Below are 26,841 nucleotides of genomic sequence, written 5' to 3' on the forward strand. Positions count from 1 at the left end.
AAATCATACAGAGATTGATAAATTACATTGTTCACTCTTTTAAGCAAGCTGAGCCAGGCCAACACTGTTGGTCTGCCTGTTAAAGATGGTGTAGTAGTTTCGGATGAAAACATCACCCAGAATCCACAGAGAGTCACCGCTGCCACTAAAACCTACATTGCAGCCATAAGAATACTAGAGAGAGGGGTGGGGAGGGGGAGAGTAAATACGACATGTTTAAATTGAAATTTGAAAAGGTGACCTTAAATATGCAGGTTTTTGCAGATGAAATGAAAAGGAAGTTTGTCTAGATTTACCTGACTGACGTAGGATATAGGAGAGATGGTGAAGGTGTAGCCATTAAGGGTGAAGGTAATTGAAGGCATGCTCGGGATGTTGTTACAGTTCACACTAGCCTGCAAGGAAAGCATGACAATTTTTAGTATACACATGTATATTTGTTCCAATTAAAAAGTTTATTTTCTAACATAGGCAGAATTATAATATTTGGTTTGACTTTAATCAAGTTTTTAAAACATTAACTCACAATTCCATATTGGTCTACAGTGGCGCCCAACAAGGAGTTAATGTTGCTGATCTCTGAGGATGGGCCAACAATATAGGAAGTGCCAGTGTCAACAATAGCCTGACATCCTCCAGAGCAAGCAACAGTCTGCCCATTGATAGAAACACTGCAAACAATAAAAAAAAATAGTTGTAATTGACGGCAGTGTGGCTTTGGTGAGCATTGCTTAGCATTTGAAATGACTGGGAATTGTGCTATTGTTAGTGAGAATTAGAATGCTGTGCATTATTGCTCACTTAGTATACATAATGTATAAATCTATGAAATGCAAATGGTATCCGGTGAGCTCTAAGAGTATGATTTTTGCATGGTTTTGACATTTGTGTGTTTTTGAATCTATAATAGTTAAATGTTTCACCCGGTGCAAGCTATAACAGAGCATGATACTGTAAGTATTCTAAAGGTTCTAAAAAGGTTAATTTGTAACATTTTCAAAATAATGCTGTTAACATTCTTACATCAACACAAATTTGAACATTATAAACATTATGTTCGAAAGAAATTCAAAAAAAAAATCGACAAATTATTGCAACAAAAAGATCATTAAACAGTAATGCTCTGAAAACATTCTTTAACATCATCACACCAGACACCAACCATACCTCAGTGTAAATACTTATATAAATCATGAATAGAGTTTTGTATATATTATATGATTGCACCTGGTTCATAACCTGCCTACCTGTCCATGGTGATCTGGTAGTAGCTCTCAGAGGACAGAGGGATCCAGTAGATGCTGCCAGTGTAGTAGGAGGTGTCAATCTCACCAAACAGCACCTCACTACCCTGCTGACCACTGCGGAATTTAAATAGAGCCATGGTTGAGGTAGACTGACATTTTTCAGACTCAAATTATAACAGTGTAATTTGGTATGTCTGAAGCTTAAACAACTTCTAAAGCTTGTCTAAATGTTGAACTAAAATTAAAATAGGAGAAAAAATAGGCATACTTGCTCAGGTAGACTGAGAATAGATCCTGGGAGACCAAATTCTGACTCATCATGTTGTCAAATATAGGAGTGGCACCATCAGAGGAAAGGGATTTGTAGGCCAGACCCAGGATACCGTCTGCCTTCATGATGGCCATGAAGGGTGCTTCAGTCTCACTCAGTCCGAAGATCTGATTTTGCACTGAGATTCCACCGACCTACAGAACAAAAGCTTAGGAGTCACTTACTGCTGTTTTTTTTGTTTGGTTTTTTTTTGTTTTGTTTTTTTTCAACATCTAACTCTTCCCATTAGTTGCAGTATCTTATACGCTTTCAACTACAGAAGAAATCTGGATCTTATTCCTTTTAAATTTCAAATGAAAGAAACATGTTTTCTCAGTGATTAGATCCAAAAGCCTGATGCTCACAATAAGAAGGACAACTAATGGAAAAATTGTCACCTTTTGACTCATAATACACAAATCATAACAAACTACCTAGGGCGGTTATAATAACCTTGCAGCAAGTTACTGGAAACTAAGTACTGGTAGGCTTACATGGGATTAGTATATTTTAATATTTTTTTCGCATGGTTCAGAGGGCAAACATTATGATTTCTGGACCTGTCTCTGTTTATTAGCTGTCCTGTAAATAATTTCAAATCAATTTGATCAAATCAGTAGGAGAAACTGAATACCGTCACAGTGTCATAACCCAGGTATCCGGTCATGCTGCCTGTGCCATACTTAATGGTCAGAGCCTGGTTCTTGGTCCGGAAAGTGCTGGACTGTGTTGGGTTGAATTTATTGTGGTTCTCTTAAAGACAGAGATATTTGTTAGTGCTGTGAAAGTGCTGAACTGACTGTCTGTCCAATTATGGCAAATAGTTGCCAGAGTGTTGCAGTATTACTATGAGCTCATGTTTAAGCAATATAAGTATGTTTAGTAACATTTACCTCTCTTTTTTTTATTAAGCAGTCATATGGCTTGTATTCATTGACTGTCTCCCGTGTAACCCCACTGATACTTACGGCAAGCCTGGCTTGAGCAATAGATAGAAGGCACCCACAGGTTGGCGGAGCCAGAATCAAAAATCACTTGGAAGGACTGAGGAGGAGTGCCGATGGAAATTACACCGTAGTAAGAGAGCTGAGATGGACAAGAACAAGACTTAATGCACAAACTGAGAAGCCAGCATATTGCTCTTTGGACAAACATACTAGGAGATGTGCTATATGTTTTGGTTAACTTACATCAGCATCATTGGTCAGGGGCTCAGTACCAGTCTGTTGAAACTTGACTAGTGGGTTGTAGGGATATTTCTTTCTGTACTCCTCCCACAGGCCTTTCTCATGTAGTCTCTGACGTGCAGTCTTACCTTTGATCAGAGGCACTCTGCCAGAAAAGTCTCAGTGTTATTTACTCGGTTGGATTACTGTAATGTCATTTTAGCCAGAGTTTCTAAATCCATAATCAACAAACTGCAATATGTACAAAACTCTGCCGCCAGGATCCTGACGGGAACCAGGAAATGTGAACATATTACTCCTGTTTTGGAGTCCTTGCACTGGCTCCCAGTCAGGTTCCATGTCGATTTTAAGATCACGATGTTGACATACTAGGCATTACATAGCTTGGCTCCTCATTACTTATCTGGTTTAGTAATCCCTTACACCCCAAATCACAGACTGCGCTCCTCACAGTGTAATCTGTTAACTATTCCACAAACATGCTTAAAATCTATGGGTGACAGGGCCTTTTCTGTCTATGCTCCTTCCCTTTGGAACTCTCTTCCTCCTGAACTCAGGGAAGCTCAGACCTTTGGCATTTTTAAAGCTCAACTTAAGACACACTTTTTTAAACTTGCACTTAACTGCTGATGTCTACTTCTATTATTATTATTATTATTATTAACGTTGTTATTCTTATTAACTTTTATATATTTTCTTTTTCTGTGTACTGCTTATTTTGTGTACAGCCGTTTGAGAAGCTGCTTTTAAAGGCGCTTTATAAATTTATTATTAACTTTATTTACTTATTAAAATAAAGTTTTCTCCAAGCAAGGAATAATATTATTATTATTATTTACATTGGTTTATCAGTTTTAAACATTAAAACAAAAGCACATGACACACAAGAAGAATTAACAGGGATTAAACATATCACCCAGATCCATTTCTATTACAGTAGACTCATCGGCCATGTTGCTCTAATAAAGAGTTTTGGTACTTACCTGATGCACTCTGCAAATGCTACTAAGGCACACAAGGCCAGGATCAGCTTCATTTTCTTAAGTGTGACTTTAAGCTTGCACTAAATCATATATTGCACAGCCAGAGACGTTAGCCTTTATATACAATCATATCATGTTTCTTATCATAAACACCCAGAAGTTAAAACACATAGTTCCAAGAAAACTCATTTGTCATTGACAGAATTTCCTTTATATTTCATATTATCTTGAACTTAACACCAAACACTGTTGTATGTTTTTCCATAGTTTGTGGATGTTAAAGTATACATTCTTATATCTATGGCTGATAGGTGTAATGAATTATATCTAATGTTAAAATTGTGCTTAAAGGATTTACTGGGCTGTTTTATTACTAAAATGCACCTTTTTTTCAGAAAAGAGCACAGTTTATTTAATAAAATAAAATTTTAAATTATGTGTTTGAATATGTTTGAAATGAAGAAGCTGAAATAAAACTAATACATAAAATAAACTTATTTACTACTTATTTATGCAAGTTCAGTAGTACAGATAAAATATATATAGATTTCATACAATAATGATGGGAAAAAATATTTAACACAATTAAGAAAATCACAGAAAGATCTTAATATACTGTACATTTTCCCATCATTATCATTTGCCATTAAATGGGTGATCTCTGACCCCACACCTTAAATATGTATATACACATACACCTACATTACATATGTGTGTGTATATATTAATATATTAATATATACACACACATATATAATTTGATGTGTGTGTGTATATATATATATATATATATATATATATATATATATATATATATATATATATATATATATATATATATATATATACATCAAAAAGCTTGGCAAAGATTTTATAAGATAAATGTTTGTATTTGTCGTGGTATTGCTGCAAAAATCTGAAGAAAGACTGGAGTAATGGGACAAAGCATTGCTTAGTAGTGAAGCTTAATACAATGTTTACAGTAATTTTAAGGCTGAAAAAATAGTTTTTACACAAATTTAATTGTTATTCATACTTTTTAATAAATAATAGAAAACATAAACTAATGAGTTTACACTTTAAACCCTTTCCTCTGATTGTGTTCTTTATCTTTTGCAAACATATACACTGGAAACTGTTGTTGTGCCTCCTTCTGGTGGAGTGCTTGTCCAAGGTCAAATAATACTTTGCATTTCATATCAAAATGTACTTATCAGGAAACAAGAACAGGAAAATTTCATAACAAAAGAAAATTATTCTTTGCTCATTTCTTGAAATTGGCCTTCTTGTGCTTTAGCCCCCCAAAATGACACACTGTGTTTGAGCATTGACACTGTGACACCATTTGCGAGTACTGTAGATCTATAAAGAAAATTCTGTTGTATAAATTTGACACTTAAAACATATTGTTAGAAGCTGCAAGCCTACTGTAGTAAAATGAATAAATCCATCCCCAATATGAAAATTAAAAAACAAGTTTACACATTTGAACTAGATCTAATTTTTTTATGCATAAAATACAAAAACGCAGTGCAATTCCAACATAAAAGGAATTTTCATAGCCTCTGTATGGATTAATACTGGTAGCCAAATAGGTCACTGCTAGAAATGTATGATTGAAAGCTAAGAATTTATTTATCTAAATGGGTTTAAAAGAATGTACAGTGAGGGAAAGAAGTATTTGATCCCCTGCTGATTTTGTACGTTTGCCCACTGACAAAGAAATGATCAGTCTATAATTTTAATGGTAGATTTATTTGAACAGTGAGAGACAGAATAACAACGAGAAAATCCAGAAAACGCATGTCAAAAATGTTATAAATTGATTTGCATTTTAATGAGGGAAATAAGTATTTGACCCCCTCTCAATCAGAAAGATTTCTGGCTCCCAGGTGTCTTTTATACAGGTAACGAGCTGAGATTAGGAGCACACTCTTAAAGGGAGTGCTCCTAATCTCAGCTTGTTACCTGTATAAAAGACACCTGTCCACAGGAGCAATCAATCAATCAGATTCCAAACTCTCCACCCTGGCCAAGACCAAAGAGCTCTCCAAGGATGTCAGGGACAAGATTGTAGACCTACACAAGTCTGGAATGGGCTACAAGACCATTGCCAAGCATCTTGGTGAGAAGGTGACAACAGTTGGTGCGATTATTCGCAAATGGAAGAAACACAAAAGAACTGTCAATCTCCCTCGGCCTGGGGCTCCATGCAAGATCTCACCTCGTGGAGTTGCAATGATCATGAGAACAGTGAGGAATCAGCCCAGAACTACACGGGAGGATCTTGTCAATGATCTCAAGGCAGCTGGGACCATAGTCACCAAGAAAACAATTGGTAACACACTACGCCGTGAAGGACTGAAATCCTGCAGCGCCCGCAAGGTCCCCCTGCTCAAGAAAGCACATATACATGCCCATCTGAAGTTTGCCAATGAACATCTGAATGATTCAGAGGACAACTGGGTGAAAGTGTTGTGGTCAGATGAGACCAAAATGGAGCTCTTTGGCATCAACTCAACTCGCCGTGTTTGGAGGAGGAGGAGGAATGCTGCCTATGACCCCAAGAACACCATCCCCACCGTCAAACATGGAGGTAGAAACATTATGCTTTGGGGATGTATTTCTGCTAAGGGGACAGGACAACTTCACCGCATCAAAGGCACGATGGACGGGGCCATGTACCGTCAAATCTTGGGTGAGAACCTCCTTCCCTCAGCCAGGCATTGAAAATGTGTTGTGGATGGGTATTCCAGCATGACAATGACCCAAAACACGCGGCCAAGGCAACAAAGGAGTGGCTCAAGAAGAAGCACATTAAGGTCCTGGAGTGGCCTAGCCAGTCTCCAGACCTTAAGCCCATAGAAAATCTGTGGAGGGAGCTGAAGGTTCGAGCTGCCAAACGTCAGCCTCAAAACCTTAATGACTTGGAGAAAATCTGCAAAGAGGAGTGGGACAAAATCCCTCCTGAGATGTGTGCAAACCTGGTGGCCAACTACAAGAAATGTCTAACCTCTGTGATTGCCAACAAGGGTTTTGCTACCAAGTACTAAGTCATGTTTTGCAGAGGGGTCAAATACATATTTCCCTCATTAAAATGCAAATCAATTTATAACATTTTTGACATGCGTTTTTCTGGATTTTTTTGTTGTTATTCTGTCTCTCACTGTTCAAATAAATCTACCATTAAAATTATAGACTGATCATTTCTTTGTCAGTGGGCAAACGTACAAAATCAGCAGGGGATCAAATACTTTTTTCCCTCACTGTACATTAGTTATAAATAATAATAATAATAATAATAATAATAATAATAATAATAATAATAATAATAACAGTCTACACACCCCTGTGAAAATGGCAGGGTTTTGTGAAGTAAAAAATGAAACTAAGCTAGATTATGTCAGAAAATTTCCCATTCTTTAATGTGAAATTGCAAACTATTCAAATAAAGTGAAAAACAATCAAACTTTTTAAATGGGAAAACAGAAAAAGTACAATAATCTGGTTGCAAAGTGGGAAAAGTTCTGACATTTTTTATCTTAGTTTCATTTTTTACTTCTACAGAATCCTGCCATTTTAGCAGGGGTGTGTAGATTTTTTATATCCATTGTATCTTGAATTTATGGGGCTGAGTTAGATCAGTTATATCAGTTATATCAGTTAGATCCCATCAGATATATCACATTTGAAAACCAGAGTCTTTAGGAGCTGTTTTTTTAGGAACCTTAGGAACAATTTAACCACAATAGCTTTCTATCCCTGCAAGCTATGGGGAGCTTCCATCACAGGTTGCTCAGGACACCTCAGGATAAAAAGCACAAAAATGTAAAGCTCACACAATGCCATATTTTAATCTTAGATTTTATTCAATTTCCTGCTGTACAGTAAGCTTCTGTTAGGTTGTATCCTCTTTGAAGGCTATTTGTAGGCTATTTTTTTTTTTTTTAATTATCTAGATATCTTGCCTGCAACTTTCTTTTGTGTTTTTGTGTGGTCAGCTCATTCGTCCTAGCTGTGAACTGTGTCAAACTACAGGGCAAACCTTGTACCAAATCTTATACAAATTCCTCATAGCAATGTTTCCAAGAAATTTCTTATCTTATCTTAAAGGTGACTTGGTAAACAAGGCCACCTTTTCCTTTTCAGTCCACAAGTGTTATTGTTCCACGTGGGATGACTTGGTGAAATATAAATTCCCTGTTGTTGCAGGATTTCCTTTCACAGAAAATGTGATACTATAAGCTTTGATTTTGCTGCTTGATATGATGTAGAACTGGAAGATGTCCCCAACAGAGATGGGTGTAATGTACTGTACTGTAGTCTAATCATTTATTCTGATAATGCAGTAATGTAACGCATTACATTTTAAATTTATGTAATTTGATTACAGTTACTGATGTCAATAAAATTACATTACTTGCGTTACAAATTTATTGTTAAAATAAAATGTATTTTTAAAATAAATCACATTTTGCCCTGAAGATTTTTTCTTTAGCCCTGAATAATTTTCCACTTGAAGCTGTTTGTCACTATGTAACTGAACGTCAATAAAGAAGACCACCTGTAATTTTATACCTTCAGTGAATGGCGGCGAGACCAACCCGACAGGGTTTAGAGGAAAATACATGGAAATACTTGTGTTTTATTGGCTGACAGCTCTCAGTTCTGCCAAACACTAACTCACAGTCAGTTTGAAGAAAAATGGAGAAACGCCTATATATATATATATATATATATATATATATATATATATATATATATATATATATATATATTTCAAACCAGTAAAGGGATTGAAACTGAAACAGTAACATCCTCTGATGCTGAACAGGAAAACAAGGTCTTTAAATGTCAATATAAGTTCCAGTTTACATGAACATGATTTGAGCAGAGCATAAGGAAAGATAATGTACTTTGCATGGCACTGTAGCAGCTAAACCCATACACTGTAGCTTAGCTGTGCCTCCCCTTGTTTAGCGACACCAAATGAGCCTAGTTAAAAAAGTTTTATATGTTATCAGTCTGGTAGTACTACAAACAGTAACAACACTCAAGGCAAGTTTTATGATAAATCCAACTTTTTCTGATCATGTCATACATTGACGCGCTAAAATTACTGAAAAACTATGAGTTTCACATTGTAGTGTATTTTTGAAGGTTTGGTAGGTTTTGAAAGTAACTTGAAAGTAAAGTAATTAGTAATCTGATTACTTTTTACATGCAGTAATCAGTAATGTAATTAGGTTATTGCAAGTGGCCAATTGTGTCCAATTGCAGGACAAACCTCTCCCAAACCCCTCCATGTATGTTTATTTGTTTGTTTGTTTGTTTGTTTTAATACCAATGTCTGCTATGCATTATGCACAATGAGTGATGTTGTCTACAGGGTGTGTGGAGCAAATAAAAACTCATGGGATTGTTACAGCTTTAAATTTGTTTCCATGGTAACTATAAAATAATTTTTATTAACTTTAACTAAACCCACACAGGAGTCATATGTTAATCCTGAAAAAGAGGACATCTGATCACCTTATTTTATTTATTTGTTTATTTTAATATGTAGAACACTTCTATTTCACCTTGTTTCTGTAGGGGAAAATTATTACATATTATTGAACATATTATTAGTAACATATGATTTTAAAAGATGAGTTTCATGGTCATTAGAGAAAATTGACTAAACATATATAGTTTATATATAAATATATAAGTTTCATGCTGGAAACATGTTGCATTTGTATTGCTTTAAATATCTTTAATGTTGTTGACTCAGAGAATTTAGGTATGTTTGGTGTTATAATGAATTAAAAGCAGATGTAATTATTTTCATACTTTCTGACATGCAAACTTTTACAAATGTGTTTTCAATGCAGAGGGATTGAAGACCTTAAGATGATTATTTTTATCATTTGTAACATGGTTGAACATATTAAAAAATATGATCTGTTTGCTTCAAATTTGAAAAGTTTTGTGTACATGCAACTAAATATATGATCTAATTTGATGAAAGAAATGTAAAATACAATGAAGACCTATAAGCAATTCTAGATTTCTTTGATACACTATATGCTTTATTGTTTGTAATTTCTGGTCTATTGATCAATAAATCATACAGAGATTGATAAATTACATTGTTCACTCTTTTAAGCAAGCTGAGCCAGGCCAACACTGTTGGTCTGCCTGTTAAAGATGGTGTAGTAGTTTCGGATGAAAACATCACCCAGAATCCACAGAGAGTCACCGCTGCCACTAAAACCTGTATTGCAGCCATAAGAGGTCTGGGGGTAGGGAATGAAATAGTAAATATGACATGTTTGGATTGAAATTTGAAAAGGTGACCTTAAATATGCAGGTTTTTGCAGATGATATGAAAGGGAAGTTTGTCTAGATTTACCTGACTGACGTAGGATGAGGGAGAGATGGTGAAGGTGTAGCCATTAAGGGTGAAGGTAATTGAAGGCATGCTCTGGATGTTGTTACAGTTCACACTAGCCTGCAAGGAAAGCGTGACAATTTTTAGTATACACGTATATTTTATCCATTTATAAATATTATATTATATTTATTAATGTATAATTTATATTTATATTTATAAATATTATATTATAGGCAGAATTATAAAGTTTGGTTTGATTTTAATCAAGTTTTTAAAACATTAACTCACATCTCCATATTGGTCTACAGTGGCGCCCACCCAGGAGTTAATATTGCTGATGTCTGAGGATGGGCCAACAATATAGGAAGTGCCAGTGTCAATGATAGCCTGACATCCTCCAGAGCAAGCAACAGTCTGCCCATTGATAGAAACACTGCAAACAATAAAAAACTAATTGTAATTGATGACAGTGTTGCTTTGGTGAGCATTGCTTAGCATTTGAAATGACTGGGAATTGTGCTACTGTTAGTGAGAAGTAGAATGCTGTGCATTATTGCTCACTTAGTATACATAATGTATAAATCTATGAAATGCAAATGGTATCCGGTGAGCTCTAAGAGTATGATTTTTGCATGGTTTTGACATTTGTGTATTTTTGAATCTATAATAGTTAAAAGTTTCACCCGGTGCAAGCTATAACAGAGCATGATACTGTAAGTGTTCTAAAGGGTCTAAGAAGGTTGATTTGTAACATTTTCAAAATAATGCTGTTAACATTCTTACATCAACACACATTTGAACATTATAAACATTATGTTGGAAAAAAATTTTTATATATATATATATATATATATATATATATATATATATATATATATATATATATATATATATATATATAAAATTAGACAAATTCTTGCAACAAAAAGATCTCAAAACAGTAATGCTCTGAAAACATTCTTTAACGTCTTCACACCAGACACCAACCATACCTCAGTGTAAATACTTATATAAATCATGGATAGAGTTTTGTATATATTATATGATTGCACCTGGTTCATAACCTGCCTACCTGTCCATGGCGATCTGGTAGTAGCTCTCAGAGGACAGAGGGATCCAGTAGATGCTGCCAGTGTAGTAGGAGGTGTCAATCTCACCAAACAGCACCTCACTACCCTGCTGACCACTGTAGAATTTAAATAGAGCCATGGTTGAGGTAGACTGACATTTTTCAGACTCACATTATAACAGTGTAATTTGGTATGTCTGAAGCTCAAACAACTTCTAAAGCTTGTCTAAATGTTGGAAAACTGGAAAAATCACCAGTCTACAATAGGATTGGAAAACTGGATAAATGCAAACATAAATCCTACTGATTCTTAGTTGAATAATTTGAAATTAAAATAGGAGGAAAAAAAGAGGCATACTTGCTGCTCAGGTAGACTGAGAAGACATCCTGGGAGACCAAATTCTGACTCATCATGTTGTCAAAGACAGGAGTGGCACCATCAGAGGCAATGGATTGGTAGGCCAGACCCAGGATACCGTCTGCCGTCATGCTGGCCATGAAGGGTGCCTCAGTCTCACTCAGTCCAAAGATCTGATTTTGCACTGATATTCCACCGACCTACAGAACAAAAGCTTAGGAGTCACTTACTGCTGGGATTTTTTTGTTTGTTTATTGTTGCTGTTGTTTTTTTTTTGTTTTGTTTTGTTTGTTTTTTTACAAAATGTAACTCTTTCTATAAGTTGCAGTATCTTATATGCTTTCAACTACAGAAATGATCAGGATCTTATTCATTTTAAATCTCAAATGAAATGAAACACATTTTTTTCTCAGTGATTTAGTTTAGATCCAAAAGCCTGATGCTCACAATAAGAAGGAAAAATGGTCAGCTTTTGACTCATATTACACAAATCATACCAAACTACCTAGGGCGGTTATAATAACCTTGCAGCAAGTTACAGGAAACTAAGTACTGGAAGGCTTAAATGAGATTAGTATATTTTAATATTTTTTAGCATGGTTCGAGGGCAAAAGTTGGAATCTGTTATTATATTTTACTTTTCGATATGGATGTTAACATTGTAGCATTATAACATTATGATTTCTCTACCTGTCTCTGTTTATTAGCTGTCCTGTAAATAATTTCAAATCAGTTTGATCAAATCAGTAGGAGAAACTGAATACCGTCACAGTGTCATAACCCAGGTATCCGGTCATGCTGCCAGTGCCATACTGAATAGACAGAGCCTGGTTGTTGGTCTGGAAAGTGCTGGACTGTGTTGGGTTGAATTTATTGTGGTTCTCTAAAAGACAGAGATATTTGTTAGTGCTGTGAAAGTGCTGAACTGACTGTCTGTCCAATTATGGCAAATAGTTGCCAGAGTGTTGCAGTATTACTATGAGCTCATGTTTAAGCAATATAAGTATGTTTAGTAACATTTACCTCTCTTTTTTTTATTAAGCAGTCATATGGCTTGTATTCATTGACTGTCTCCCATGTAACCCCACTGATACTTACGGCAAGCCTGGCTTGAGCAATAGATAGAAGGCACCCACAGGTTGGCGGAGCCAGAATCAAAAATCACTTGGAAGGACTGAGGAGGATTGCCGATGGAAATTACACCGTAGTAAGAGAGCTGAGATGGACAAGAACAAGACTTAATGCACAAACTGAGAAGCCAGCATATTGCTCTTTGGACAAACATACTAGGAGATGTGCTATATGTTTTGGTTAACTTACATCAGCATCATTGGTCATGGGCTCAGTACCGGTCTGTTGAAACTTGACCAGTGGGTTGTAGGGATATTTCTTTCTGTACTCCTCCCACAAGCCTTTCTCCTGTAGTCTCTGACGTGCAGTCTTACCTTTGATCAGAGGCACCCTGCCAGAAAAGTCTCAGTGTTATTTACATTGGTTTAGCAGTTTTCAACATTAAAACAAAAAGCACAACTGCATTGACACACAAGAAGAATTAACAGGGATTCAAAAATAATACCCAGATCCATTTCCATTACAGTAGACTCATCGGCCATGTTGCTCTAATAAAAAGTTTTGGTACTTACCTGATGCACTCTGTAAATGCTACCAAGGCACACAAGGCTAGGATCAGCTTCATTTTCTTAACTGTGACTTTAAGCTTGCACTAAATCATATACTGCACAGCCAGAGACGTTAGCCTTTATATACAGTCATATCCTGTTTCTTATCATAAATACCCGGATGTTAAAACCCATTGTTCCTAGAAAACCCATTTGTCATTGACATTATTTACTGTGTGTTTCATATTATCTTGAAATTAATAACTTAAAAACAAACACTGTTGTATGTTTTTCCATAGTTTGTGGAAGTTAAAGTATACATTCTTATAACTATGTGTGATAGGTGTAATGAATTATATCTAATGTTAACATAGTGCTTAAAGGATTTCCTGGTCCTATTTTATTATTAAAATGCAATAATTCTAAAAAAAAATTCCAGCACAGAGCTCAGTTTATTTAATAAAAATAAATAAATAAATAAATTAATAAATAATAATAATAATAATAATAATAATAATAATAATAATAATAATAATTTGTGTGTTATTATTATTCATAAGCATGGAATTATCTTCCACTGTTATGCTGATGATACACAGTTGTATGTTTCAGCAAAGCCAGATGACAGACACCAGATTAATAAAGTTGAGGAATGTGTAAAGGACATTAGACATTGGATGCCTATTAACTTCCTTTTACTTCATTCTGACAAGACAGAAGTACTTGTACTATTACCACATGCAGCTAGAAGTAAGCTTTCTGATTACATAGTAAGTCTGGATAGCCTTTCTGTTTCATCATTCAGTAAAAGACCTTGGTGTGATTATTGACCCCAGTGTTTCATTTGAACCTCATGTAGATAGCATTACTAGGATAGACTTCTTTCATCTCAGAAATATTGCTATGATAAGAAATATAATGTCACTACATGATACAGAAAAATTTTATCATGTTTTGATCACCTCTAGGCTAGATTATTGTAATGCCTTACTGTACTGGATGTTCCAGTAGGTGCATAAACAAACTCCAGTTAGTCCAAAATGCAGCTGCAAGAGTCCTTACTAGAACAAGAAAGTATGACCACATCACCCCTATCTTATCCACACTGCATTGGCTCCCAGTAAAATTTCACATTCATTATAAATACTATTATTGAACTACAAAGCACTGAATGGTCTCACGCCACAATACCTGAACGAGCTTTTGGTCTTTTATGATCTGACATGCCTACTGCGATCAAAAGGTGTAGGCCATTTGTTGGTACCTCGAATAGTGAAGGTTACAACAGGGGGAAGAGCTTTCTCCTACAAAGCCCCACAGTTATGGAACAGCCTTCCAATTAGTGTTCGTGACTCAGTGTCTCACTGTTTAAGTCCAGGCTGAAAACATATTTGTTTACTCAAGCTTATTGTGAATATTTTTTTTTCTTAGGTAAGAGAGGAGATCTAGAGGGCTTATAGGCATAGTGTGTTGTGGAGAACTGGGATGATTGGATGCTGTCAACCACCGCCCCCCGCCCCCGTCACATTCGCACATTCACCCTGCTTTGTTGATGGTGGGGTGGCTGGCTGCCTTATGTCCCATGCACCCACATGTCTATGTTGCCTTCTGGCTCCTCCTTTTAGTTATGCTGCCATAGCTATTCTTGTCGGAGTCCCTGCTTGCACTCATGCAAAGTACTTTGTCCTTAATCATTACAGGACAATAAGCATACCTAATATTATCTCCATCTCTTTCTCTCTCTCTCTTTATGCTGAGCTACACATGATACTCCTGAGATGCCAGTGATCCTGACCCTTTCTTCTCTCCGGATCTGCCTGATCCATCCTAATGCCCTACTTCTGATTGGAGTTTTCATCAATTGGAAGTCACATGCTGCTGCTGAGGATGGCCCCACATGGTGCAGGCTAAAGATCATTGAGATTGCTGAGGATGGTACCACTTAAAAAGAATAAGATGACTTTGGACCTCAACTCATGTGAACAGTTATGATGTGATGGCCAGGACTACAAATTGCTATTATTGCCTCAGCACTGCAATTACCACAAACAGTTTTACACTCAAGTCTCCATCAGTGACCAGTGGAGAAGTTCAACAAAACAGATTTCATGTAAAACTGTAATGAATTTTCCTGGTTACACAACAGCGCTATTTGAACATGTGGTATTAGCGCATTTGTAGAAGGGACTTATTTATAATTATACTATTCGTTGTCACCCAAATGAGGATGGGTTCTCTTTGAAGTCTGGTTCCTCTCAAGGTTTCTTCCTCATATCTCCTCAGGGAGTTTTTCCTTACCATCATCACCTCCGGCTTGCTCATTAGGGACAAATTCATGAATTTAAAATTTATATTCTGAATTCATATATTTCTGTAAAGCTGCTTTGGGACAATGTCTATTGTTAAAAGCACTACACAAATAAAATTTAATTGAATATATGTGCCAGATTATATGTTGAATCATGTGTTTGAAAATGTTTGAAATAAAGAAGCTGAAATAAAAGTAATAAATAAAATAAACCTATTTAGTACTTATAGTGGGAGAAATAAGTATTGAACGCATCAACATTTTTTCAATAAATATATTTCCAATGAGGCTATTCACATGAAATTTTCACCAGACATCAGTATTAACTCAAGAAATCCGGGAATATAAAGAATTCATAACATTAAAATCCATAAATAAAGTTATGTGTAATAAAGTGGAATGACACAGGAAAAAAGTATTGAACATACTAAGAAAAAGCAGTTCTCCAATGCAAGGTAAGGTAAGGAACCCGCTGAAATATGTAAGTAATTATACCCCCTATCTGTGCAAAGTAATGTCAGCTGAGTTAGTAAATTGATGGTCTATAAAAAGGCTTTTCGTTACCGAGGTGTCACACAAGAAACATCTCATGATGGGTAAAAGCAAAGAGCTCTCCCAAGACCTTCGCAACCTTCTTGTTGTAAAACATATTGATGGAATCGGATACAGGCATATTTCAAAACTTCTGAATCCTCTAGTAAGCACCATTGGGGCCATTATCGAAAGTGAAAGCAACATCACTCCTTCATCAAACAGCCCCACACAGGAGAAGAATAGTCAGAAGAGTAGCCGAAGGGCCAAGGACTACTCGGAAAGAGCTCCAGAAACACTTGGAGGCAGCAGGTGCCATCATCAAAGAGAAAATAATAGGCAATGCACTCCACTGCTCTCGCTCACCCCGCAAGACTCTATTACTAAAGAAAAGTCATGTCGAAGCTTGTTTAAAGTTTGTTACAACTCATTCGGACAAGCCTATGAAATACTGAGAGAGTATAGTCTGGTCAGACGAGAGCAAAATTGAACTTTTTGGCTGTCATACTACACACCATGTTTGGAGAAGAAATGGCACTGCACATCACCGTAAAAACATTATACCAACAGTGAAGTTTGGAGGTGGAAGCATCATGGTGTGGGGCTGTTTTTCATCACATAGTACTGGCAATAATAATAATTGAAGGAACGATGAATGGAGCACTTTACTGGGAGATTCTTGAGGAAAATCTGCTGCCATCCACCAGGATGATGAAGATGAGACATGGGTGGACCTTCCAGTAGGACAATGATCCAAAGCATACAGCAAGGAAACTCTCAATTGGTTTCACAGAAAAAAATCAAGGAATGGCCCAGTCAATCACCTGAACTGAATCCAATTGAACAACCTGAATACTGCGGCCGATTAATTTCTTCATACAGGAAGCGTCTTGAAGCTGTGATTACAAACAAAGGCTTCTCCACTAAGTATTAAATAAATGTCAGTTAGCGTGCTCAATACTTATTTCCTGTGTCATTCCTCTTTATTTTACATGACTTCATTTATGGACTTGAATGTTGTGAATTATTTATATTTCCAGATTTCTTGAGTTAATACTGATGTCTGGTGAAAAGTTCATGTGAATTGCTTCATTGGAAATATATTTACTGAAAAAAATGTTGACACTTCCAATACTTATTTCCCCTACTGCATGTATATAGATCAAAAAGCTTGGAGAACATTTTTAAAATAAACATGTGTATTTGTAGTGGTATTGCTGCAAAAATCTGAAGTAAGACTAATAGGAGTAATAGGACAAAGCATTGCTAAGTACTGAAGCTTAATGCAATGTTTACATAAATGTTAAAGCTGAAAAAAGAGTTTATATCACCATACACAAATATAATCATTATGCATACATTTTAATAGATAATAAAAAGCATAATCTAATGGGTTTACACTTTAAACCCTTCCATCTGATTGTATTCTTTATCGACTACAAACATGTACAATGGCAAATGTTATTGTGCCTCCTTCTGGTGGAGGACTTGTCCAAGGTTAATTAAGACTTTGCATTTCATATCTGTTCATCAAAATGAACTTACCAGGAAACAAGCTTAGAAAGATTCATAACAAAACAAATTATTCTTTGCTGTAGGAATAGGCTTTCTTGTGCTTTAGCCCCCAAAAATGACACATTCTATTTGAACATTGATACTGCGACACCATCAAGACTCTTATGCTGAGTTTTTGGGAGGTGTAAATATTTATATGTGTGGGTCCCCCTAATGTGCTGTCACTTGATATGTGTATTGCTATATTAATAATGCTATAACAGTTTGTTACTATTTGCTACTATTATTTGAATTGATTCTATCATTTATGGCATTGTGGGGTGCCAGCACCTATAACTCCCATGTTTCATGTTTAGCTGTGGCTCTCTCCCTTGTTTTCCCACAATCATCTTGCACTTGTTTAAGATCATTTGATGGAATTTTCCTTTAATGCTTCCTTTAACAGCACAATGCTTGGAAAGTATTCTTCTAAAAGGGTCTGGTAAACACATCCATTTAAATATAAGTGAATGTGCATTTTTATTGTGGGACCTACTGTACTGATTTTAGTGTTGTGGAAGATGGAAGAGTAAAATGCTGTGGAGTTGTCAGGTTGTATTTGAATTATAAGGTTTTATCTGACAATTCTGTGATTTTAATATACTGAGTCATACTTTATCTTTCTTCCATTAAGGTTAAGTAAAATACAATTTTAAACTTCATATTTTTGAAAGATAATATTTATTATATAATGACAATTATTATTCCTGACATATATTCAGTGACATATAAATCACATATTTAAAACATTAACTCATTTTGAAAGAAAAAAAGAAGACTGAACTTTATAATTCCATGCTTTCAATTTATTTCTGATGTAATTTAGTGCTTAGACAGGATAGAAATATTTAAAGCAGTGGATTATTATTATTATTATTATTAGTAGTAGTAGTAGTAGTAGTAGTAGTAGTAGTATGGTTGTTGTTGTTGTTGTTGTTGTTGTTGTTGTTGTTCTTATTGTTATTGTTATTATTATTACTTTTCCTGAATAGCCAGCCAATTTTATTGTATTACACACTTGGATGTTATCTGATTAAAAATAGATAAATAAATAAATCACAAATACCTCATTTTTGTGCTCAGAAATGCGAAAGAGTAGTGAAATATCAGCAGATAATTTACAAATCACACACCACATTTCATTCAGAAAGCATTCAAAAACATAGAGCACACTTTTTATGGAGCAAGACATTTATTTGAAAATATGCTCTGAATGCTGTTTGCTATACTAACTCAGACTGTGCACATGGCTTATTAGATGCCAGTGTAAACAAGTATGACATTTCCACTATTATTTTGGAAAAATGATAAGAGTGTACAGTGCAAAGTGCATGAATGTGATAAACAAAATCAGGGACCGTGGCACTTATTATCTTATAATTTTTCTTTCAAGTGCTCATTTCTCCTAGCTCACAGTCCTCTGTTTTCTCCCTGTCTCTAATATATGCATTTAAAAGTCTATACTTTTGTAATCGTTGGTACACCGGTATCTGCTGTCAGCAAATCTGGTGCACACTAAATGAGGCAGACAGGGGCAGGTGTGATGCTGTCTCTTCCCAGGGAAAGGTACCTGTGAAGAGAGATATGTAGATGACAATAATGTTATTTCCTAAACATGCTAAAATTGCTCCTTAAGAACATAATATTTGATCATTCAAATATCCATGAGTATTTTTTTTTAGTTGCGTGAATATAATAAATGCAATATAATGCAGTATAATGCAATATAATATAATAAGTACAATATAATATGCACTGATATTCATCTCATTTAGATAAAATATCTTAATGCAATACTCTATAGATTAACAGTGCATGCTGGGGAAAGCATCCCTGATTCATCTAAATACAATGCACTGATCTTTATCTTTGTTTCTTTATTCACTGTGTTTCCGAGTCCCACCTTAGCTACACGGCTACACCATCACTTGATCAATGCTGCGGATGCAGCGAGTGATGTATAACACAGATCACTCTCACAGCTCCCAGGACATGATCAGTATCAGCTATTTCTGTCAGTAACTGTACTACAGATGCCCTTTGAGCAAGCACTGCATGGGGCTATCGAATAATCCACAAAATAGATGGCTGAGAGTGACAATGTTTGGTTTGGCATATCATATTCATCTTATTTCTTATGTTATTACTATAATCCTTTACTCTGACACAGCTCCCTATTTAAGTATTGTATATCTTCCTTACTATAGGACATATGCTGACAGGTTCCACAAACATATTCTTTTAAATTATTGGCACTATCCACCACTGCAACCCATTAGATGAAGACATGTCATATGGATAAACAATATGGAACAACGCTTGAAATAATATGTACCTTGTGGCTAAACGGATGGCACTCGTCTCCCTCAAACCCCTCTGGCGTGCACATTCGTAGGCCCCTCAGCCACAGACTGACTGCACAGCACATCCCTACGCCGCACTGGATGTCCCTGTCACATGCCTGCAACACACACACACACACACACACACACACACACAATGAGCATATGTTCATATTCACTCCCATGCACATCCATTATATACGTAATACTGTCATATAAATACAAAATATAATGACTCTTTACTAACATTTGCTTATTGTTTGTAAGGCTCTGAAATGGTTCTGCAGTTCATCCAGTAATACACATTTAATCACAAGGATCCAAATTTAGTTCTGTCATTTGTTCATTAGCATGCAATAAAAAACAATCTGTGTGTGTTTTCTACCCATCATTCTATAATCATTCTTCGGCTTAAGATGAAATCAGGTTTTAATATTAGCTCTTTATATAAGGATTATATATACTTTAGTCTTTTTTATGAGATCTCATACTAAATTCTAAAAGTGAAATCAATTTTAATGCAGATTTTCCTTTTGTTGTTGTTTTTGCTGTTAGAAGTCCCTGAATTTGTTCAGAATTGCATCAATTAAATTCAACTAATGAATAAATCAAATCATTGATTTTGTTAAAGTACCGTACTAATACTATACCTACAAAGTACTGTTTTAATAAGTGCTTTTATTAGGTTAAAATGTATTTTAGTCAACCTTTTTTCTTTATGAAATTAAGTCAATTCTCTAACTATAATCCTATTTTAATGTAAATTTTCAGGTGTTTTCGTTATAGTTCAATAAATGTGCTTCAGAATGACATCAATTAAATTCCAGTAATGACCAAATTAAATCTAGAATTTGTTTTCTTAAAGGTACTAATACTGTATATGGTAATGAGCCTTACTTGCTCATAATAAGTAGATAAAAAGCAAGTTGGTCTTACCCCAGTGATCACAGCACATCTGCCACCACTCAGAGACGCAAGGAGAACTGAGAATAAGATGAGCAGGCTCATAGCAGCAACAGCAGAGCTTTATAGCAGACACTTCACTGCTCTTACACCCTACAGTTCTATCTAATCCTCCTTGAATTCAAACAAGTTTTACAAAGCTTTGTCTTAGTTTGGAGATGCTGAGGTTCCTGCTTTAGCCGTGCTTTCTTTGCCTACTTTCCTTTTCTTCTTCTCTCCAGCTTCTTAGCTCATAGGTGCACCAATAAGTTCTACAATGAGATTCAGTGTTTTCTCTCTCTTTATCTCCCTTCACCCTGGTTCAGCCCCCTCCCCTACCTCTGTAGGATCCTCGTCATCTTGCTCTATATGACGCTGGACAGGTTGATGGCGATGCCATTTAGTGGTAAATGATCCTTTGACATAATACTTTCTTTTTTTGCAGTACTTGTACTTTTTTTGGTTCTTCCTGATTTCAGCAATATTAACCATGAAGTTTTAGAATGATCTGTGTTAACTCATAAGAGCTGATTAATTGTGCTTAATTTTTTCGCCTGATTGTCAACCTTTCAACTAATAAAAATTTGATTTTCATGTAAAAACACTCCACCCAGATGCAAAGCCAGAGGTAAATGAATATGCAATTTAACATTATAACATGCATTACACATGTCTAAGAGACCACCGTGAGCTAATTATTTGGGTCTTTGTTGTTGTTATTGTTGCTGTTGTTGTATGTGTTGTATGTGTAATACATCTTAGCACATCCTATAAAATCTTTGAAGATGAGTCATCAAGTAGAGTAGGCCAGGGTAACTTTTATTTCCACATCCAATAAAGGATTCAGCTTGCAGGTAGATCACAACAAATTAATCACTTGTCACTGCTTTTGTGAAATTTTAGCCTACAGTGACACAGAGATATGATTCATTCTGTCATTCACTGACATTCTAAATTTGCACATTGAAGAATTCCCATCAGGGTAAGATGGTTAGGGCTATCTGACATGTATGACCACTTGTGTCCAGACACTTTCTTAACCACTGGCACTTTTTCAGTGAAGACTTATATGCTTTCTGTACAGTCAAATTAGAATACAATTAATGTCAGATTATCCATGAGAAATCCCTGTCTGTGTATCATCTTTCCTCTGTGCATCAATGTTCTATTCAGCTACAGGGTTCATTGGCTTGAAGTGTAGCAGCTGCCGTGTTCAATGTTTCTATCCATTTCTCAGCCAATTATGGCACATGATGAGCCATTTGGAAGGGTTGCGCTTAGGTCGGACTGTGCACTTTGAATTCTGACACTAATCTGGTTCAGGTCATCTTTCACTTTGCTGTATGATTTCCTGTGAACTTTGCTATAAAGATTAACAGCACAATGCTTAATGGAAGAAATGGTTTATTTTTGCAATACTACGTCAACTGTCGGAGAGACAGAAACAACGACTCACCATTACTCTATTTCTGTCGACTCATCCAATGTACTGTAAAGAAAAAAGTGCTGTAAAATTTGCAGTAGTATACTGGCAGCAGGGTTACATTTACATTTACAGCATTTGGCAGATGTCGTTATCCAAAGCAACTTTAAAAAGTGCTTTGAAGTCTCTATCAATAAATATATACTGATAATGGTTCACTAGGTCACTGACTAAGAATACCATCAGTCTAAAAACACTGTTGGGGACGTAAAATAGTAAGAAATGCAAACAGAGAAAAACATTTTTTTTTAAAGTGCTAATTTAATTACTTCAGGAAGAGGTAAGTCTTTAGACTTACCTTTAGACCTAGGTCTTTAGGGTTGTCTGTAAAGTACAGTAAATCTATAGTAACTAATTCTAAAATATTGTGAAACATTACAATAAAGTACTATAATATGTTTACATGTAATTACTGTCCTTTTTACAGTATATCACTGTATGTAATCACCAGTAATATGCTATAACTTTGAAATAAAATATAATCCACTTCACACTTTTATCCAAAGTGACTTACAATCGAGGCAGGTATAACTGAGCAGTTGAAGGATAAGGGTCTTGCTCAAGGACCCAACCACGACAGCTTGGCGATGCATGACCTTCTGATATGTAGAACAACGGCTTAAACAATGAGACACCACTTCCCTCAACTAACCTGTGCAGATTCAGCCTCATTTATTTTTGAATTCACTTGTACTACAAGATGAATTTCAGTGTTATACTATGCTAAATATAATCTTAAACTCGAAAAATGTCAACTGAAATAGTGGCTAAAATAAAGGCCACAAAAATGATCCACTAATTTTCAGATGTTAAGGTTAATTATGCATTGCTCTATTTGTCCAATCGTTTGCATTTCAATCCTGTAAATTAATAAAGCAATATTTTGTTGTAAAATAAATACTGTATATGTACAGCAGTTTACACAGCATAGCAAGAGATTATATAATGTTAGATTCATCCCATTGAACCATCCCAAATCTGTGAGGCTACATTCATCAGATAACATCCTGGCTCTTTAACATCCTTCTTCAAAACAACATCTGAATAAATTCAGCCTAACAATGCCAACTTAAAGTGTTAAAGCAACTTTAAATGCTCAAGGGGTGGAGCGGAATGCTGTTGTCTGAAGGCTGCATTTTCATCTCGCTGCCGTTTTGAATTAGAGCTGGATAAATTAGGCCTATCTGCTGTGAGACCGATATGCGTGAGGTATGACAGCCCTGAAGGTTGTGTGCGTCTGTTAGATACTGATTTAGGGCGAGTAGGAGCCTGAAAGTGCCATAGGTTAGTCGGCATGGCATCACTGAGCTGCAGTTAGGAAGATGTATGCCTCTGATCTACTGGCCACATAATTACATTGCACCATTTTGCCTGGTCAGCACAACAGTCTGGCCCTTATCCTGCAGTACAGAGCAGAAATCAAAATGGGGAGAGACACTGAGCTGGCTCTTTACCTGTAAGCCAAAGTACAGTTCCAATGTGAGTAATGGAAACTTGCTTAAAATAAGTTTTTATCCCAATGTGTGAATTGTGTTATCTCTGCTTTTACAATTGGGAAAATATCATGTTTCCATTGTATTCAGAACATCAACAATTATTAAATGTGTATTAAATGTGTAGACAACCACCAATGTCTCAGTTCTTACTTGGAAACTCACCCTTAAGACAAAGCTGCCTTAAGACATTGACACTGTTAATCATTAACTTCCATATAAACCATGATTCTTATAACTTTATTTTCAGCAGCAGAGGAGGACGGCTTGCCTTGTAGAGTCATCATAACTGCTCCATCAGTTGGAATGGTTGTCCTTGGCATTGCTGGCCTTAGTGCACCCACTGTGGGTTAAAGCACCAGTGTCAAAACACTAACTGATTAAAATCTATTTTGTTCTATTAGCAGGGCCGCAAAAAGCAGACATTAACTGTAATTATGACATTCTTACACTCATATACTTATAATAATCCTTTACTTACAACAATTCTTTATTATTAACCTATTCATCTTATTAATATTAACATTAATTAATAGACATTAATAGACATAATTAATAGACAATAGGCATTGCCGGTTCCCACTCACTATAGCCAGCTTTCCCATATCTCATGACAGATACCAACTGGGGAGGATGAGCGCTAGGATGCTTTCTCTGAGACACTTGACAAACTTATTATTAACTAACTTTTTGAGCAAATGTTCTCAGCTGTCCTGCACTCGATACGGCTCTTCAGCTCACACTGCAGCTGTTGGTTATATGAGTTGTACGAGGGAGCAGGTTTACTCGACTAACCACCAGTGTGTAAAGCCTGACTGAATTACACTAGCACAAGCCAGTGTTCCCAATGACCAATCACTGATCACCTTTGTTTGTCCCACTCGCACACTTCTTTGTTCTTCTTAATAAAGTCTCTTCTTATATTTGCATTTACATATATTCATTTAGCAGATGCTTTTATCCAAAGCCACTTACAAATGAGGACATTCTTGACAATATTTATTATATTTATAAGTAATAAAAGTTGATTATTCCATCAGTAACTGTTTCCTTCGTGCTTATTTATCAACTACTTACGACCACAGCTTCTTGAAGCCACTGTTGCTTTTCAAGCTGAATTAGCTTGGAGTCGATGCTTAACAAACCGCATAGACACTGATACAAACTCACCCAGATATCAGAGCCACTTCTGCTGTGTTGGACGCACAGCCATGTATGGTTATAATATAAATTAATTTTAAAAAATCTAAGCTATAATATATATATATATATATATATATATATATATATATATATATATATACATATATAAAAAATTTTTTTAACTCCAGTTAAACTCATTTGAGTGCTTCATGTAGTAAATAGGGCAGAACACTATATGAAACCATGGTAGTTGGATGTTTCACTACACACATTAATATGTTTGCAACGTACGTGAATTTATTTTACTTTTTTAATTTTATGACTTTTTTGCTTGTATGCTATAACATTTTTTTCTTTGATTTATGTACATAGTATTTTCTTGTGAAGTGACATAAAAGTAAGCTGCCTATTAAAATACGCCAAGATCTCAAAAGTCTTGCAGTTCATTTGTGAGAAAGGAAGAAAATGTAAAATAAGAGTTTGACATCCTCACTGATTGTATGTAGTTTAATATTGTGTTCTATATTAAATTATGTTTGAATGTTGTTATGCAGAAATCATTAGATTCAAATATTAGAAAGATATATGAGACAAAATGTCAAATGAACCCATAACCGTGGTTTTATTAATATAAAAGAAATACAGAATGGTTTGATAAGGAGCTCCTGCAGGCTGTCAAAAATGGAAGGCAGTCCTGTCTTTTGAGAGCTGCTGTGTCCCTAACAGGATCCATTCATAAAACACAAACACAAAAGAGTTTGACCATGGCTTTGTCACTGAACAGAAAAAAAGTCGCACAGATTTCTGATAAGAGGATATACCCTTTTAAGAGTGCATGTTGAGAAGAACTGATCTTTTCATAGCGCTATAGTCAGTGACCAGGTGTCATCTGATAGACTATCCACATTCAGTCACCAGTTCCCCAGTGATCACACTGACAATAGTGAATAAATGTGAGTTTAGTGTTTTTAAATAGTAGTAGCTTTGTGGTTGGGGCTTTGGACAACTTATTGGAAGGTTGTGAGTTCAATTCTGAGTACTGTCACTGTTGGGCTCTTAGCCTTCTACTCATCTACTCAATCTGCTCAATTATAGGTCTCTTTGGATAAAAGCATCTGCCAAATTAAATGGGTATGTAAACACAAAGATTCTACTGGCATGGCTGGACTTAGCCAGGGGCTAACCTGGGCTGTAGCCCAGTGGAACCAAATTAATCAAAACCAGTGATTAAATATTTAAGTTTTCAGTCCGGCAATTAAAATAATTTGAAAACAATATTGTAACTGGTTTGTCCAAATTCAAAACATATTTTTAAAAATGGCGCTTTGATTGCTTAGTTGAACGTCAGACATATTTGGTTTTGTTTATTGGTTTACGTTTTGACAGTGGAAGGGTTTGCAGCAATAGAACCCCTCATAGAATTTGCAATGGTTTTAATGGTTATAATAGGAATTGTATTGGTTTTAATGGAAACTTAAATGGTCCCTGTGGGTCTCTACTGCTAATTTATTGCCTTCTATTGGTGGCATTGTATGTCTAGTAGATATCATTAAGGACCAGTAATGGTAATGGTTTTAATGGTTAGCTGATGGTTGTCAGTGATGGTTTCTACTGTTTTTCTTCAGCACAGATGGGACCCCATCTCCTTAATCCACCCACCTGTCCCAGCAAAGAATGGTTAATTACATAGGCTAATTACACTATAATGTGCAGTATGAAAGTATGTATGACCAAGTGTTAGCTCTATTTTGAATAAGTGAGACTTCTGAGGAAGTCTAGAACATAGAAGTCTCTCAAAAAAGCCATTAATCAGTTTGAACAACCAAACGTAACTGCTATAGGGGGAAAAATATGTTAATGAAGTGTAATTACGCCATAATTTCACTAGATGGC

General features: G+C 35.6%; 3 protein-coding genes across 4 annotated transcripts; all 3 read right to left on the reverse strand.

Annotated features, from left to right (window-relative positions):
- On the reverse strand, positions 1-12,912 carry LOC128607901 (pepsin A-like). 2 transcript variants are annotated; one of them, XM_053625157.1, is made up of 9 exons: positions 3,728-3,878; positions 2,748-2,889; positions 2,526-2,643; positions 2,192-2,310; positions 1,516-1,712; positions 1,248-1,361; positions 527-671; positions 297-395; positions 1-174 (listed from the first exon to the last, which is right to left on the reverse strand). In XM_053625157.1, exons 1-9 carry the CDS (start codon positions 3,778-3,780, stop codon positions 40-42), a joined length of 1,122 nt encoding a protein of 373 aa, XP_053481132.1. In that variant the 5' UTR covers positions 3,781-3,878; the 3' UTR covers positions 1-39. The 2 variants fall into 2 exon arrangements, with proteins under 2 accessions (XP_053481132.1, XP_053481133.1); XM_053625158.1 differs by lacking the exons at positions 2,748-2,889; positions 3,728-3,878 and adding an exon at positions 12,854-12,912.
- LOC128607900 (pepsin A) lies at positions 9,780-13,270 on the reverse strand. Its single transcript, XM_053625155.1, has 9 exons — positions 13,177-13,270; positions 12,854-12,995; positions 12,632-12,749; positions 12,298-12,416; positions 11,534-11,733; positions 11,179-11,292; positions 10,395-10,539; positions 10,125-10,223; positions 9,780-10,008 (listed from the first exon to the last, which is right to left on the reverse strand). Exons 1-9 carry the CDS (start codon positions 13,227-13,229, stop codon positions 9,874-9,876), a joined length of 1,125 nt encoding a protein of 374 aa, XP_053481130.1. The 5' UTR covers positions 13,230-13,270; the 3' UTR covers positions 9,780-9,873.
- Positions 13,271-18,760: 5,490 nt separating this feature from the next.
- Positions 18,761-21,144, reverse strand: prok1 (prokineticin 1). The gene is made up of 3 exons (XM_053623918.1): positions 20,824-21,144; positions 19,881-20,006; positions 18,761-19,115 (listed from the first exon to the last, which is right to left on the reverse strand). The coding sequence occupies exons 1-3, from the start codon at positions 20,893-20,895 to the stop codon at positions 18,996-18,998; spliced, it is 318 nt and encodes a 105-aa protein (XP_053479893.1). The 5' UTR covers positions 20,896-21,144; the 3' UTR covers positions 18,761-18,995.
- Positions 21,145-26,841: the final 5,697 nt, after the last annotated feature.

Source organism: Ictalurus furcatus, chromosome 5, assembly GCF_023375685.1.
Source record: "Ictalurus furcatus strain D&B chromosome 5, Billie_1.0, whole genome shotgun sequence".
NCBI classification, from domain to species: domain Eukaryota; kingdom Metazoa; phylum Chordata; class Actinopteri; order Siluriformes; family Ictaluridae; genus Ictalurus; species Ictalurus furcatus.